The sequence below is a fragment of the Agelaius phoeniceus genome, chromosome 6 (genome assembly GCF_051311805.1).
Source record: "Agelaius phoeniceus isolate bAgePho1 chromosome 6, bAgePho1.hap1, whole genome shotgun sequence".
Lineage (NCBI taxonomy): Eukaryota > Metazoa > Chordata > Aves > Passeriformes > Icteridae > Agelaius > Agelaius phoeniceus.
In genome coordinates this window covers 25,855,979-25,872,615 of record NC_135270.1, presented here as the reverse complement: position 1 = coordinate 25,872,615, position 16,637 = coordinate 25,855,979, and the positions used below count along the sequence as shown (strand labels likewise).

General features: G+C 54.0%; 1 protein-coding gene across 3 annotated transcripts; it reads right to left on the bottom strand.

The window, feature by feature from the left end:
• Window positions 1-489: 489 nt before the first annotated feature.
• On the bottom strand, window positions 490-10,186 carry CHST1 (carbohydrate sulfotransferase 1). Of its 3 annotated transcripts, none has more exons than XM_054635088.2 (2): window positions 9,968-10,186; window positions 490-2,490 (listed from the first exon to the last, which is right to left on the bottom strand). In XM_054635088.2, exon 2 carries the CDS (start codon window positions 2,444-2,446, stop codon window positions 1,187-1,189), a length of 1,260 nt encoding a protein of 419 aa, XP_054491063.1. In that variant the 5' UTR covers window positions 2,447-2,490; window positions 9,968-10,186; the 3' UTR covers window positions 490-1,186. The 3 variants fall into 3 exon arrangements, with proteins under 3 accessions (XP_054491063.1, XP_054491060.1, XP_054491062.1); XM_054635085.2 differs by lacking the exon at window positions 9,968-10,186 and adding an exon at window positions 9,530-9,822; XM_054635087.2 differs by lacking the exon at window positions 9,968-10,186 and adding an exon at window positions 9,203-9,439.
• Window positions 10,187-16,637: the final 6,451 nt, after the last annotated feature.

The window sequence follows — 16,637 nt, the reverse complement described above, 5'->3', positions numbered from 1 at the left end:
ATCATTTGGTAAGTTCATTTTCATTCTGGCAGTTTCATAACCTGCACCAGAGGAGCTTCCCTGTCCTTCAGGGCAAGCCATGCCTGGCACCAGCACTGTCAGACATGGTGGGGGGCAGCCTGACAGGAATGGGTTTGCTGTGCTGGTGCCATTAGCACTCTGGAGTCAGGCACTCCAGCAAGTCTCATGCCCCCATGCAAACCAGCAAGTTTTCAGGTCAGTAAATAACCATGGGTTCTTGCTTTTGGCTTAACTGCTTGCATTTTGACACACTTCAGATGCAAACATGCACACGCCTGGAGGCAGCTGCAGCTCCCTGCCCCCCTGGGGGCTGTGGTGTCCCCTCTCCCCCAGCCTTGTCCTACCCGCTCCCAGCCTCGCTCCTGGCCTCGCGGGAGGTGGGCAAACCAGGAGATGCTGCTTTTTGCCTGGTGGTGCATCCACCCCAGTATACTTGCTGAGGTCTTTCAGTTGAAGTTCACCCCCAGGTCAGTTTTATTGCACTTTTATTTACAGAAAACACAGAAATAAAGCATTAAATGTGTTGGGCTTTTACCAAATGACCCAATCGCTTTTTTCCCTTTTTTTTTTTTCTTCTTCCTTTTAGTGGGTTTTTGGCACAGAGAAATATCACAGGTGTTACCAAACAACCATGTAGGAGCAGCTGACCAACTGCCCAGCCCAATAACAGGACTTAAACAGACAGACATGTCGCACTGAGATCAAAAATGAGGAGGTTGTTACACTTTCAGCTTCCAGTCTAACGTGTTCATTTGGGGTGGGGGAAATTATTCTGGAGGGGATGACACCATTCATAAATTATATTTATATTTACCTCTTACATTGTAAAAGTAAACAGTGCAAAAGTACAGTACCCCAGACACCCTTCGGTTTGGAAAGCTTGAAGGTTGCTTTATACATTTTGTGTGTTTTGTAAACATTGTTACCCATCCAGAGTTCTAGCTCTTGATTGGAGACACCCAACTCCTCCTGGCATCCAAAATGTATTGAGGGGCAGCAGTCACTTCCCCTGGACTCGGCCTTTGAGATTCCCGCTCAAGGTTTAGTGCAAATTTTGGAGAGAAAAAGACAAGAGAGAGAAAGAGGGGGAAACAAAAGGAAAGAAAATAAAATAAGGCATCAGTTAGAAACAGTACGCATCAAAACCAGGCCCGTTGGGGCTGCCTTAGGAGAAGGGCAGGAAGTCTCTCTCCTCCACCAGGCTGATGGAGAGGTTCTTCAGCTCCTCCTCGGAGCCAGCAGTTTTGTAGCCGAGCTGTGCCAGCACCTGTTGGCAGGCGTGCTGGGTGAACGCCACGATCTCATAGGACAGACGGAAGCGCCACTTCTCTGCCGTCGCTGCTGAGTTGCGCACCGTCCCATACTTGTGTTTGGAGGAGGACCTGTCTCCTCGGGTGTTGTTCTGTATCCAGCGCTCCACGTTGCTGTCCATGGGGATGCCCAGGAAATCATAGATCTCCTCAGTCTTTTTCATGGGGTTCCTGGCCAGGTCTTCATACCGCACCAGCATGTACTTGCCCTTGAGCCATGGTGGCCGGTTGAGGCCGGTGGACACAGAGTTCCAGAAGTCCTCGCACACTGTGGTGAGCTGGGTCACGTCCAGGTTGTATGGCTTCCTGCCAGTGCCGTCCCAGATCCTCCACAGCCTGTAGGTGTCTCGGAAGGTCTCACTCCGGGATGCCAGGATCCCCCGGGGGTCCCTCACCAGCTGGATGACCTTCAGGTTCAGCCGTGGGTCCTCCACCAGGGCCCGGAGGTCACTGACCTCGGGCACCCGTACGGTTTTGATGGCCACATGGCCGTGCTCTCTGCAGGACTCAGTGGCCAGCGTCAGGTTCAAGGTCCCACACTTCTTCACGCAGTCTCCTTCCTCCAAGTGGAGATCCACAGCTCCCAGGGACTCACATACAGGTGGTGAGCACAGGGCCTTGCTGGCTCCCCTGCGGAAGAGGCGGTCGGTGGTGTGGTTGACAGGCTGGGGCTTGATGTAGTTCTCCAGGAAGTAGAGGTCACAGTCATACAGGCTCCTCAGCAGGTCTCGGCTGGCGCCCAGCATGACCCGCCTGTCTGTCGTACTCTTGCTCTGGGTCAGCTTTGGGATCAGGGTGTACTGGACATGGTAGAGGGGCTCAAATAAATAGAAGACATCGAAGTGCTGGTTGAACAGCTGCCCGACAAATGAGGAGCCGCTGCGGGTGGTGGCAAGGATGAGAACATGAGTCTTCCTGGAGAGGTTGTACGGGAAAGTGGGATTCTCGTCACACAGCCTGTCAGCCACATCAGTGTCCTGGCTCAGGCTGCAGTTCACAGGATTAGGGATGGGGCAGCTGTGGAAGGACTTGGCAGTGAAGGTCCGGATTGCTGTGTACTGGATTGCAATGGATGCCAAGGCTAGGAGGAGTACAGCCTTCCAGGAACATTGCATGGCTGGTCACCTTCATGGAGCTTCTTCGCAGGTCGTCTTGGTGTCTGCAACCCAACAGAGAATTCACAGGTTGAGCAAGGACTGCCAAGTATCCAACTGATGCAGATACCAACAAATGCCCTCCTAATGTATGTTCATCAGTCATAACCATGTGAATCCCAGTCACACACTGCCGAGCCCCATTTCAGACAAGAAAAATAGCAGGTAGAGGCTGGCAAGCCTGGAGAAACATGTCCAGCCAGGACTTCAGCCCTGTTCCTTCGAGGCTGTGGGTGTACATAAATCTTGTGGGCCCTAGCTCACCCCATGCGCTGCAGCCCAGGCAGGGGGATGTTAGAACCTGGCGGTGACACTGTCTCCATCCAGCTGCTGCAAACTCTCTTCCCCAGCTGCCTTGTGAGTCACTTGTCCCTTGGAACCCCAGTGCAGGAGCTGTGGCAGGGAAAGGTCAGGGGATGGTGCTATTATGTCTCCATCCATTCTGTCCAGCTGTCAGGATAAGGCATGGCCCATCCAGGCCAGCAACCTCCAACCTCCAGCAAACTCCTGGGGGAGTGGCAATGTCTCTCCTGGAGCTGCAGACCTCTTTGCACAGAGGTCCAACAGCCAGCTCGGTCTGTCAGCCTCTGGGGACGAGTGCAGCCAGAGCTGTGCCCTCCAGCAATGAGCTCATGGGGCTGGTAAGATCCTGCTCCACTCTGGGATTCAGGGCTCTCCTATTCTGAGCACTAGAGGGTAAAAACAATACTACAAAGGAGGAAGCATGCGAAACTGCATCTCTTCCATACTCTGTTGCCAACCAGGGCAGTAGCCCTTGGCACCAGGGATGGGTGCAAGGAAGAGTGGGGCTGTAGTTGTAAAGAACAACTTCAGTGGTGCTAGCCCTGCCTTGCTGCTGCCCACAGACGGGCAAGGGTAGGGGAAACTGAGCAGGACCATTGGATGGGATGCTCAGGGACCATGACCAGGGGGAGGACCTGTCATTCCTGGGGAGCTGCCACATTGCTGGGAGGGGATGTAACTGTGGTGCTGCTTCAGTATTCCCCCTGTTCACTAACCAAATAATGTTCATGGACTGCCTGCTGCTCTCCACAGCACAGACATTTCACATCTGCATACTCTTGCCACCGGGGGATCAGGGTGAGGCTGGGAGATGGAACATAAAGGATGCATCCCAGAAACTCCAAACAAGCTAAAGCACCTGTGTGTGGGAGACACACCAGTATAAGCAATGGTTTTAAAGCTCCCCTGCACCCATCTTCCTTCCATGTCTCTCCTCCCACAGTGTGGTACATTCAGCTGCCTATCCACCTCCAGCAAACCAAGGGGACAAGACCCAAGTATCTCTGCTCCTCGCCCAGCAGAGCCCACTGTATCATCACTGCCATTGCTTCCTCTTGCCTGCTCTCTCTGAGTCCCCAAGGAGAACAACGTGCTGGCCCCAAGCTCATGGTGAGTGCCTGGTCCCCTGCTCAGCACCAGGTCACTGTGGGTGGGACTGTCAGAGCCAGTGCTGCTGCTGCTTGTACAAGGTCTCTGAGGGACAGCAGTGGACCAGTGATGGATTTCAGCATGAGGGCTGTTCTAGCCCAGAGCACACTGAAATCCCTGATGGGCTTGGGACAGTGCAATGTTCCTGGTGTGTGGTCCCTGCAGAGCCCACAGCAGCTGCCATGGTGTGTTGTTCCCATGTCCTCAATATGTTCCACGCCCCGAGGAGACCTTGTCAGCCATCAAGTGATGCCAGGAGGGCAGCTCAGACCTACAGGTGAGTAAAAAAGCCTTGCTTTTTTAAAATTAATATTTTTATTGTTTACTGATTGCCCCAGCTGATTTGTGGAGGCAGGGAGCTTCAGGAACTATCAACTCCAGTGACCTCTCACTGGGAGCAGGGGTTTAGAGCAGGACCCCAGGACAGGAGGGCTGGCACAGCTGTTGCATGCAGCTGCCCACCAGCACTCCCTGTGTCTGAGCACTAAGAGCTGTGCTTTAGACCCAAAATGATGCTTTGAATACAGGGTGCTTTCACCTCGACTGCTGCCTGCCAAGGATTGTGGTACATGGCGGGAGGACCAAAGTCAGAGATGCTTGGCTATTGCTGCTGCTGGATTTGGGTTACCCACCCTGCAAAGGGGAAACTCCACCCCAGTGTCAACATGGGATTCTAGCCCTTGGATAAAGTGTTTTTCCAGGTCTGGTAAGGCAGAACAGGACAGGAGAGTCCCTGCTGGGGTCTCCTGGCCCAAGTGTCTTCTGCATGCTACCTAGGTGGAAGCTGTAGTGGGAATGCTTTCCTGCTCTCTAGTGATGGCCAACCACACTGCATCCCTCACACAACCTCAGCTCCTACTCTTTGCTCTATTGCTGATGGATGCTGGAGCAGATGAGACTCAGATTGTCCTGATTATAGCAGAAACCTGCTACCAGCTCCCCAAAAAAGGCAAACCAGAACTCAGATGCCTTCTTGGTCCCAATTCTCACCAGATCACTCACTGGCTGTGAGCATTTCAGGTTCTCCACCCACACTGACCCATTCCCCTTTGCAATGTCCCAAGTGGCAGAGGGGAAAAAAACGGGGCGTTGATTCACCTCCTTGACTGAGCAAGTGCTAAACCCCAGCCCAGCTTCAGCCTTTGCTGCCCCTTGACGTGTGCCCTGCCCATCTGCTGAGCTGCAATCAGGGAGGGGAAGGTTTTGGGAGAAGGCTTCCCTCCCTGATGTCTCATCTGTGGCCTTTAAAGCCAGCCAGAGCCTCCTCTCACCTCCCAGCTGGCTCTTCTGCCTCCTCCCATCACTGCCTGTCTCTGAGGGGCTGCAGTTCCTGCTCAATCCTGCCCTGGGCTCCAGGGACAGTGGCCACTGGCAGCTGGGTGCTCTGGAGGAGCTTCCAGGGCAGCAAAAGCACATAGCACCTGGGAGCTGCCAGGACAACTGGGGATCACTTTTATTCCCACTGCCCCTTGTTCATCTGTCAGACAGAGCCAGGCTGGTGTGACCACCTGCCAAGGAGGAGCTGTGCTGGGCTCCCCGTGGCTCGGAGGGGCCAGCTGAGCAGTGGCTGCAGCCACCATGCCCCAGGAGGATGTGTCCTGCACATGAGCACAGCAGGACATTCCCATTCCCACCCTGAGGAACTTTCTTCTTAAACTGGCCTGATAGCCAGGGCTGGCAGCTCAGACAGCAGCTGAGAGAGGGCCATGCCCACATGGAGCTGCATCTGAGAGTCCTGTGTGAGGCATGGATCGTTTTGGCTCCTCAGCCCCTGACCATGGGAGTCATTGGATACACTGGCCTCCTAGATGGTTCTGTGCTAGAAGTGTTCTCAGTCAAAATCACCCTCTGCTCTGTCTCCAGCTCAGCTCCACCAATGATGAGCAAATGCAGCCCAAGGGGGGAAGCCAAGTTCAGTGTGTCCCTCCAGGGAGTTGGGACTATGAGAGGGAGCATGGGGTGGGGGTACATCACTCACACCTTCCAGCCCTGGCAGTGCTGGTACTGCAAGGGGCCTGCCAGAAGGCACATGGGCTCTTTTGGGACTCTGCTGGGGCCACCACTGCCCCTTTCCCAACCCTAACCCCCTTGTGGTCACAGCATGACAGACGGCACTCTGCTGCCTTGCCTGCATTTCTGTGCAGCTGCCTGCAGTCGCACTGGGACCAGGCTGTCCGCAAGGGACACACAGCATCCGGCAACCGGCTCTAAGTGCAGCAGGAGGCCAGCCAGGGCCTGGCACAGGGACAGCAGCATTGTCTGTGCAAAGAGGAAGGTGCTGAGCCTTTCCTCTCCCCTGCTCCACTTCCCGCAGCCTTGAGCCTAGAGGAAGGGAAAGGATGGGCGCAGGCAGCGGAACCTCCCCCACCCTGTACACCTGCCAACGGCAGCAGATACGTAATCACCTGCCTTCCTCTTCCTCCTCTACTGACTCCCAGCACTGCTCTGAGGGAGATGAGCAGGCAAGAAGCCAGCAAGACAGCCCCGGAGTGCCGGGGAGATCGGAGGTGATGAATTAAGCTGAATGGCATCTGTGAGTCACCGGTGCGGGGAGCAGTGAATGCAGCCGGCCGGCCATGGTGCAGCAGGCGCCGGGAGCTCCTGTTCTGGGCATGGTTTGATGGGAATTACCTGCTTTTGGAGCCATGCAGCCAGGCCGTGGCACTGAAGGCTGCACTGGCAGCTGAGTTCAGGCACTGCCAGGCAGGCTGGAGTCCGTGGGGAAGTTGCAGGGGTCAGTACCTCTCACCTCTCCGCTCCAAAAGCAGCTAGGTGTAATGCAGGGCAGTGTCTCATGGCACTCTCATCCTCGTGCGGCACTCCCATAGCATCTCCACATGGGCAGCTGCCTTGACTCCTGCCCCAAGCCTTCCCTGAAATTCCCTTGCTCCCCGGAGTTGGCCATGTTCAGGCAGCTCAGGAATGATCGCAGCTTTATGCAGGAGCCTTTGCAGTTACTGCTACTGCTGTCCTGAAGGATCTCTCACAGGGCAGTCATAAGAACCCTGCTCTTTTGGTTGCCTTCCAGGCTGTCCCCCTCTCTCAACAGCTCCCCAGAAGCTGTACCCTCAGCCTGGCTGGGCTCATGCTGAGCTCCCTTTCCACTGTCAGGGAAACCTCTCTGCTTCCCCATGGCAGGAAGGAAGGGAAAAGGGAGCTAAAGAAGGTGTGAGGGTCTGTGCAACAGACATGCCTGCTCCAGCCTTTGTAAAAGCCCTGGCACACTGGAGGAGTGCCTGAGCCTTGCCAGTTCTTCCCGCAGGCCTGCCTGGTGCCAGTCCAGCTACCGGCACCCTCTACCCCCATAACCGATTCCCGCCAGCAAGGCTGTTTCCATGGAAACGGCAGAGTGACTCAGGACTTTGGGACCAGCTAGAAAACACAACTGTGAGCAGTGATCGCCTGAGAAGCGCTGGGCTGGGGTCTCAGTGCCAGGGAGAGGGGTGGATGGCTGCAGGAGTGGGCAGGGCTGCCTGCCCACACGCTGGGCACAGGCACGCTGGCACAGAGGGGCACACCCTGCACAAGGCCATGGGTTGTAAGGCAAAACCCCTCTCCTGACACAAGTGAGACTGCAGCAGGCTCACCAGGGGACACATCCCAAAATGTGACTCATGGCAGACAACCCCTCTTCCCCCTTTCCCTTCCCCCACCCAGAGACTCATGCATGCATAGTCACCCAGAGAATTCACAACACCAACTTCAGCGCCTGCTCAGCCCTGCACCTGCACCTCTGTCCCCTGCCCTGCATGTAACACCCCTGCATGCCGTGCCCACAGCAGTACGGCTTGTTGAGGGCTGCTGGAGGGGACAAGTGGCAGCCAGTACCCTGCAGTGCCCCCCCCGCCCAGCCAGCAGCTCCCTCCTGCAGCCCCACTCCTCCCCACCTCACCACCCAGGCACAAAAGTTAAGTTGCAGGCTTGCAAAACAACTCTCAGCCAGTGACCCACTGGCAAAGGCCCTAACACATGCCAGCATTCTCCCACTGAGCAAAGAGTTTATCCTGTACAACAACATTGTGGCCACCGAGGCAGGGAAGACAGGCTTCTGGTGGGGTGCAAGCACCCACTTGGTCGCAGTGGCTTAGTCATGCTGTTGGCTCTGCAAAGGCTGGTGGACACCAAACACGCCTGTGGGCTACCCAGCCTGGGCTGCACCCCACCACTCCCCAGAGGAAAGAGAGACCACTGAGAAAAAGCAATGCTGAGCTGTCCCCGATCCCCTGCTTGACTCTGGGCACCACCACAGACACGTGAGCAGGGCTGGTCTCTGCCCCCAAGCCTCCCCCTCAGCAAGCCCCACCAACATGAGATCCTGATGTGGTGGAAATGAATTCTCAGCCTTGCCTCCTCTTCAGCCGTACAGGATTAGAGCTTCCCTACAGTCACAGCTCCAAATGCCAGCTGGGACTCGTGCCTGCTACCTTCCTTGGGTGCCTCACTGTGTGCCAAGTGGAGGTGCTTCATGCCCCCTTCATTCTGCTCTTGCATTCATCACCTCCTGGAGCACTTTTCTTATGATAAGGCACAGGACTCCTGCGCTCAAAGCCATCCTGGCACGTCCCCTGTTCCCCTACCTCTGTTCTTGCTCTCTGCGTTTCAGTGGGACCAACAGATCCCTTAACACCAGAAGATTACTGTCCACTTTGACCAGCACTTAAACAGTGCAGGACTTTCAACAGGGAATCAGTCTCTTTCCTACTGGCACACAGCACACACATTTTCGCTTAATTAATCACTATCAAGTTATGCCAACCAACCCCAGCCGGTCCCAGAGTTTTCTTATCACAACATCCACCTGTGCCTGTTTCATCCACTGAACTGCATCTGCCTCTTCCCGAGGATGCAAACGCCTCGGTAAACCAAATACAGGGGGTTTTGTGCTCTCCACCTTCCCCTGAGCCACCCACCAGCCTGCTGGTTCCTGCTCACTCCCAGAGCACTCCCTGGCAGGAGCTGGGAAGGCTCTTTTGGGATGAACGCGCTCATTCACCACCTCAAAACACTCTTTTTGCAACGTCCCTAACCTACGGCTGCGTCAAGAGCCCAAATCTCGAACCGCACAGCTTTCCCGTAGGATTGCTCCATGCTATGGCGTGCTTGCACCCCACTCTGCGAGGTCTCCTCGTCAGCCTGCGCCCTCACGGCAGGTTTCTCAGACCGCCTGGAGGTCTGACAGTAAACGCCGGGGCATTTGCTCCGCCGGCTGGCGCGGCTACGCGGCCGGGCAGGGCATCTGGCCTCCGTGTGCCACCGGGGACTTACTTGCTCCAGGCGCAGCTCCTCGCCCAGCAGCAGCCCAAGTTTCGCGGCAGCTCGTTCCCCCGGGGATCTGGGGCCAGGGCTGCTGTGTCCCCGCCGCTAAGGCAGCCCCGGGCGGCGGCTCCCCCTGGGCGTTCGCAGCGCGGGCCGGGGTCCCGCCGCAGCCAGGCTGGGCACCAGCGGGAAAAGTCCTTCCCGCCGCTGCGGGCGACGTCGCGCTGCCTTGGAAAGTTGGTGGCGCGGAAAGGGTTACGAGAGAGCCCCAGCCCGCCGCCCCCGGGCACCCCCGCCGATCTGCGCCGCTCTCCCCCCACCGCCGGCGCCCCTTACCTGGCGGAACGCCCCGGCGGGCTGCCCCCCGCATCCCCGGCCGCGGATCCTGGGGCGGGGGACGCCGAGCCCGGCCCGGCCCGGGGGCGGCAGCCGGCGGAGCTCAGCGGGCGGCGCTGCGGGGGCTCATCCCTGCCCGCGCTGCCGCCCTGCCCTGCCCTGCCCGCGCGGGCACCCGCCGAGCGGGGCCGCCTCTCCACGCCCTCCGCGCCGGGCGAGGGGCGGGCGGTGAGGGGGCTGCGCCGCTTCCCTCCCTCCCTTCCTCCCTCGGGCCGGCAGCGCGCACGGGCGCACGCAGCACAGCGCCAGGCACCGGTACCGGCAGAGCCTCCGCTCCGCGCCTCCCCGTGCCGCCCGCACCGCGCCGCCCGCTCACCGCAGCCCGGCCGCCGGGCCCCCCGGCTTTGCCGGGCAGGAAACTCCCCTTTCCTTATTTACCTCCCCGAGGCGCCCGGCCGGAGCGGCCAGAGCCCCTCCCGTCGCGGGGGCGGGAGGGGGCCCGGTGAGGCTCCCCCCGTGAGATGTGTCCCCCAGGCTGGGTGCTGACAGGGACAGGCGATCCCTGCGGCCCGGCTGGACGCGGGGCAGCAGGTCCCTCACACCCTCCGCTCGCCCCACTGTGTCCCCTCGGACCCTGACGGACTCAGTAGTGACGATGGTGCACATTCATCCCCTTGTTTTCCGGTGGCCTTTGCTCATCAAAAACAATATTGTCACGGGGACTGGTTATCCAGTGCCAGGAATCCTCCTTGGGCCGCCTAAATCAGGGCTCGCCGCCACGGGCAGAGTCCAAAAACATCCTCAGTGGTGCCAGTGCAAAAATACTGGCAGGTGATGGCACCTTCCCACCATCCATCCCACCTTGGATGGATGAGGACAAGAGGAAAAGAAGCATGGGGGTGTGTCAGAGCAGCTGAAGTGGCTGTGCTCTGACAGTCACATTCCTCCTTCTGCTTCTGTTCGACCCCTAGAAACAGGTCAGACATTTACTCTTGGCAACTTTTGAATGTTTCCCTCTTATCTAGCGCTTGCCAACTAAACTGCATTTTTAGCAGTTTAACTGCAGCTCTGCTGAAATGGTAGCTGCCAGCAAAAGATAGGTTACGATTCTGGAGATGCAACAATGGATATTCATTTTTTATATCCCTGTTTTATTTGGGGTATGTTTGGAGCTGCCTGGACACTGGGCACAGCAGTTTTCTTCTTACATCCACGTGAGCAACATCCATCTCCTGAAAAATCCTGAGCTCTGCAAGCAGCTGTCTCCCAGCTCAGGGGTTTCCAAATCTTTACCTCTGACTCTAGGATTGGCAGCATGTAACTGTGGGATCACAGGACCAGCATGATCAGCAGCCTCTCGGAACTACACTTGGCAGAGAGCAGGCTACGAGTAGCAGTGGGGCCCAGGTCTCTGTGCTACACATGTGTCAAGAGAAAAATAAATCCCTGGGAACACTGGGCTCGCCTTCCACTCTCAGAGGCCTGCCAGGCTGCGACAGTGAGTTCAGAGCTATGAGATTGCCTTTCAAACTCGGGAAGCACAACGGCAGATTGTCACGTTTGTTGTTTAGCATTTTGGACTTACATTTGCTGTTTTAGGAGTACTCAGATCTTGTGTGTCCAAAAATACTGGTATTTCTCAAGTTTTTTACAATATCCTGACAGCCCTAGCCCTCTTAATCTAATTTTAGAAAACTTTGTAGGGATTTTATATTTATAAACAGTTGGTGCTTAAATATTATTTCCCTCACCATAGCAACAGCTCCCCATTGTAGCATTCGCTATACAGTGCTGTTACATTGGTGTATTCCTGTTTTGAATGAGAAAGCCCTGAAGCCACTCTCTCTCTTGCTTGTTTTCATACACCTCGCAAATGACAAGGACTGAGGCTCCTGCCTGTCTGACTCTTCCTGGAGCTGGGAAAGAGCCATGCCACCAGCTGCTGCTGGAAACAAGCCGGTGGCCCTGGGATTTCTGTTGCTGGTGCTTCTCAGGTGATGTGCTGCTTAGGCCATCCCCTTCCTGCTGATTCATTTGCCATGGTGTAGCCCGCCTGGTATCTGTGCAATGGCCCCAGTGCCACCCCTGTGTTGCTTACAGGCCTTGGGCAGCTCCAGGTGCCCATGGCATGCACCTGACCCGTGCGCCCACTTAGCTGGCACCTCCAGCGAGTGGTGGGGAGCAGCTGCGAGCAGGCGTCCAGCTGGCCCCCAGCCATGGCTGTGCTCCACTCCCACTGGGGGCCAAGGCAATGGAAGTGCAGGAATGGCAGGATTTCAAGGAGTTTGGCCAAAGGGGGCATAAACCAATCCAGGGACCAGTGCCAGGAAGAAATCAAGGGGCTCGCGGTAAGAATACGAGCCCTGCATGCTTCCCAGTCTTTCCAAGGAGTCAGGGTTTGTTCCTCTCTTACACATCACTGAGACTGCTCTAAACTTCATCTGCAGCAATCCAGGGTGTCCCGCAACTTGGAACAGTCCCAGAGATACTTGGACTTGTACCCTCAGGTTCTGTAGAGGCTGTCTCATACAAAAGAAAGCATTTGAGGGAATAGTGCAAGAAAAAAAAAAAAAAAAGAGGAATAAAACCAGGGTTGAAGGAGAAACAGATGCTTCTGATGATTTCAGCTGGGCATGATCATGTTTTCTGATGCTGCCCTGGTATTTTAAGTGTTAATCTAGAGAGATGCTGTTTGTTAGTACATATTACAGCTCTCTATCTCTGACTGTTGAGTATTAAAATATTAATTAGGCTCTGTGGTGTGTGTTTGTGGGCAGAGTGTTTTCAGAGGGAAGGACTGCTGTGGCTGTACCTCACCCTCATCAAGAAAATTTGGTTCTGTTTAAAAGGCATCATTTTCCCCCGCGTGGCTCCAGGCAGGAGAGCAGAGGGACTGCTGGTGACTTGGTGAGTCAAACTCACCTTGTAAATTTGAAAGTTTGAAAATATCCAATTTCCATGCTCTTCAGCAACAGATTACTGCAAAGGGTTTGTATTTTCCTCTCTAAAGGTCAAAAAAACCTACCTTAACAACATGTTTGGGAATATATGTAATAAAATATCAATGTGGCTGTTAAGGTGATATGAAGGTTACTGTTCTAATCACTCCAAATGCAGTCCGGAGCAAGGTTATGATTCCGTCAGTAACCAGCCCATGTCACATACCCCATATATCCTGCAAAACGTCGGTAACATAAAGAGCAAATCATTAGGGCACATAAATTTAAAGGCAAACTAATAGAAAACATTATTTGTGTGCCTAAGCAGGGCGTTTGGCAAGTCTGTGTCAGACGGCAGTGTAGTGTTTGTAAGCCCACCTGCGTGCTACGTGTTTTTTCTGCCGGAGGAGGGGAGGCTGTCCCCGGGCTGCAGCGCCGGCAGCCGCTCCGGCAGCAATGCAGGAGCCCTCCCGCCGGGATCAGGCTTCCCACGCTGGAAGGAAGCGCCTCTCTGGAAGGCCGAGAAGGTAAAAACTTTGCTGCCGTCCCCGGAGGATGTGGGGTGTGTGGCACAGGAGGAGCTGCCGTGGCTCGGTGGCGGCACGGCCGGGGCGCTGCAGCGGGCTGGGAGCCGCGGGAGGGCTGCGGCGGAGCGGGGCTGCCGCTGCCTTCGCCCCGCCCTGAGGCTCCCTTTGGAGGGCTGCAGGGTGCAAGCCTCCCTCCGAGGAGCTTCGAAAGTCTGCCAGAGCGCGATGGGGTTGCTGAAATCGTTCCTAAGCCCCGCAGGAGCGCCGGCCGAGATTTCTCGCAGAGTGATTTTTTTGATACCTTGATCTTAAGGGACAAAGACTGGAATATTTTGGGGACACCTGACTTTCAGAAAATGTTCTTTCTCATTGGCCTTCATGTAGAAGCTTTAACAAAATACTTGACACTTATCATGCTTCTGTAGTTCAGAAGGGGAGATAAACAGCTCATGCTATAATCCCCTCTCTTGAGCAGCTAATAAATTCTGTGTGTGCAGGAGTGGCAATGTCCCAAGGATGTGTTTATTTACTTCTGCCTTTCACTCCCCCTTCCTCTTCAGTTTGCCCTCCCAAGAGCTACAAGAAGTCAATATAACACATAAGGTAAAGGAAATGGATGAGGACAAAAGTAACTGCCTCAGTGTTATGCAGTCACTTTGACATACTCACAGAATCGTGGCTACAGATCAGTTTTAAATTGCTGGGCAGGCACGGTGGGAGAGATTCTCCTCCTCTATACAAAAATTAATTCAATCAACCACCCATTTGTAAAATCCCAGATTTTCTGTGCCAAATAGTCATGGTGGCTGATCAGCCTTGCCCTGTGGGTGACAGGCTACAGCCTTGTACCCAGTAATTCCTGCACCAGAGCTGTCAGCATGGGCACACCTTTTTCTCAGGAGAGAAGCCTTTGCTGCTGTGAGTGAGTTGTTCCAGAGCTTGATGTGCCTGATGGTGAAACATTCCCCTTATTTCTAGGCTGGAGACATTGAGTTTTGGCTTCCAGCCACTGGATCACATTATGCCTTTGCCTATTAGATTAAAGAGCTATCTACTATCTGAACTATTTCTCCTGTGTAGGTATTAATAGATCATGATCAAGGCACCTCTTAACCTTCTCTCTGAGAAGTTAAATAGACTAAACTTCTTTATCTCTCATACTGAAGCAGAGTTTTCTGGACTTTTAATGATTCTTGCTGGTCTCTCCAGCCTGCCTGATGTCTGTTTGAAAGCACACACCCCACAAGCACAGAGAGCATCTCAGGACTGACCATGAGAGCAGCTGTGCTAACTCAGCTAAGGATCCTGCCTTAGCTCAGCACACCTGCTCAGCACACTGTGACCCATAACAGCCTGGGCTGGTCACCCCCTAGCATCCCATCTTACTCCTGAGAAACCTCCCAGGAAAAGGTCAAGCCTTATAAGCTCCTGGGGTCTGCCTTACTCCTAGCACAGAAAAGAACATAAATGGGACACAGTGCAGTTCTCCCCCAGCTTTGCTCAGACCCCAGGTCATCCCTCCCAGGCCTGTTCCCACATCCCCTGAGGTGAGGTCACGAGGAAAATCATCTACTGCTGGAGACCCCAAGCCAGTATCAAAAGCCATGTTGGACTTACACATATCTTTGTATTCTTGTTTTCTTCTCTTTACAGGTGTACTTCAGGCTTCACCATGTTAAATATGTCCCATAAATCATGCTGTATCCAAGTCAACGCTTTTACTCAGCCTGTATCTTTTGTAGTCCCATTTCCTTGGGAGTTAGAAATACAGTAGTAACTTTAGAGCTGCTTCTGGTGTTTTTAATAAAAATCATTCATATAGTATGAATCTGCAGAGGGGTTGGGTGTGAATTTACTAAGACACTCCATATTTCACTGGACTGAAAAAGGGGGATTCATGAAAGTGTCAGTGAAGACTGGAGATTGAAAGCCTGGTTAAAGAGCAGTTTGTCTTTTTGACAACCCACACCCCTTCCTAACCAGTCCTGGGCTGCTGCCTCCCTGCCAGCCCCACAGAGCCTTCCCAGCTGCCTCACACAGGCAGAAAAACTCTCAGAAACGATCTCTCAGAAATCCCTGGTGGCATCCTTGGTGACGTGGGTTGCTTTGATCCCAGAACAAATGACAGGGCTGTCAAAGCCAGCCATGAGTGCTGCCTTCGTGCCATGCCAGGGTAAGGTGTTCCACGTTCACACGCTTACATGTCCTGAAAATTCCTGTCAGGGATTGAATAGTGGGGGTCATTCAATCATGATGCAAGACAGCAAGGTCTTACAGAGGGGAAACTGACTTTATTATACAAAACCTCTAATGTGTTGCCCCATTCATGTTCTCTTATGTACAAACACCAAGATGTGTGTCCCCAAGAGTTTTCCAGGATCTCTGTGACCCAAAGGATAGGGGATACTGGTTGCTGGGTCCTCCCTATGATTCCTGTGTTCCTCTTGCTGGGAAATCCTGAACTAGTTTTTTGGATTGATGTTGTCTGTCTGTTCAGAGTTGTCTTTTGCATCTATGTTCCTACTGGGTTAACAGGAAGAAATAACATGGTGCTGTCTTCTGCTAACACAGCATTTGTCCTGAGGCTTATCAGACCTGGGATTGGTGGTGCTCTACTTGACTAGCTAGAAGTGCATCCTTGCTTATGAATACAGCCCTTCTTTGAGCCCCCATTCTGCTTTTCCCCCAGTTCATACACGAGTTTGCATTTGTCTAGCATCCATACCAGCCTTAGTATTTTCATTACAAGACTCTGCAAGGACTAAGACATGTAGGGGGATAGAATATAAGTAAATAAAAGTAGTATAGAATGTAATTGTACCCCCTAAAGAATTGCAGCTGGGTTAATTATTAAGGATTATTAAGGAGCAGGCCTGATGTTAACAGGCCACAGCTGTAGCCAATCAGAAGCATGTTATAAATGAGTGGATTGGTTGGTTGAGGGAACTGGGGTCTGTTGGCTACTGTGAGGACAAGGGAGAATCAGTGCTTAGAGGAGATGCCTGCAAGAAAACATCAAGGAGGTATGAAACTCTAGCAATATGGAACCCTTGCAATGTAATGACAATGGAACTCTTGCACTATAACGACAGCAAAGACAGGGAACAGCCTGCCACCTGCTAGGCCTGGATGCCGTGTGTCCTGTGTGTAGGGGGAAATAAGACCAACTACTTACAAACTGCCAAGGCTGGGATGCTGGTCTGAGAGGAAGGGTTAGGCTCTGCTGGATCTTAGAGCAGGTCTGTCTCAGTATTCAGGCATTTTGGGTGAGATAAATTTCCTATTTTGTAAAAAAAGGATGCAAGGTCTTAGATTGTGTGTGGTGCTGTTTGTTACTTGCAGTGCTTTGGGGGTTTTTAAGTAGCTGTGAGGTCAGTACAACCGTGGCCACCACATTTGATAGGGATGCCCCCCAGAGCAGAGACACCCTGAGAGGAACTGGCCAGTCCCCAGGGAAAGTGTGGAGGCTGCTGTATCCTGCCTGCAGTACTTGAGACTAGAGAAAAGTCTGACTGGGGGGGACTATAGTTCTGTCCTGAGATAGTTTTGCCTCTATTCCAGCTCAGGGATTGCACTGGTGAGGGCATGTCTGCCATAAGGGATCAGGGTGCTTGCCCAGGAAGGGGCTGCTAGCCTGTCCAT

Excerpts from the sequence above, each read along its gene's own strand:
- CHST1 (XM_054635088.2), bottom strand. The coding sequence starts at position 2,446 with ATGCAATGTTCCTGGAAGGCTGTACTCCTCCTAGCCTTGGCATCCATT.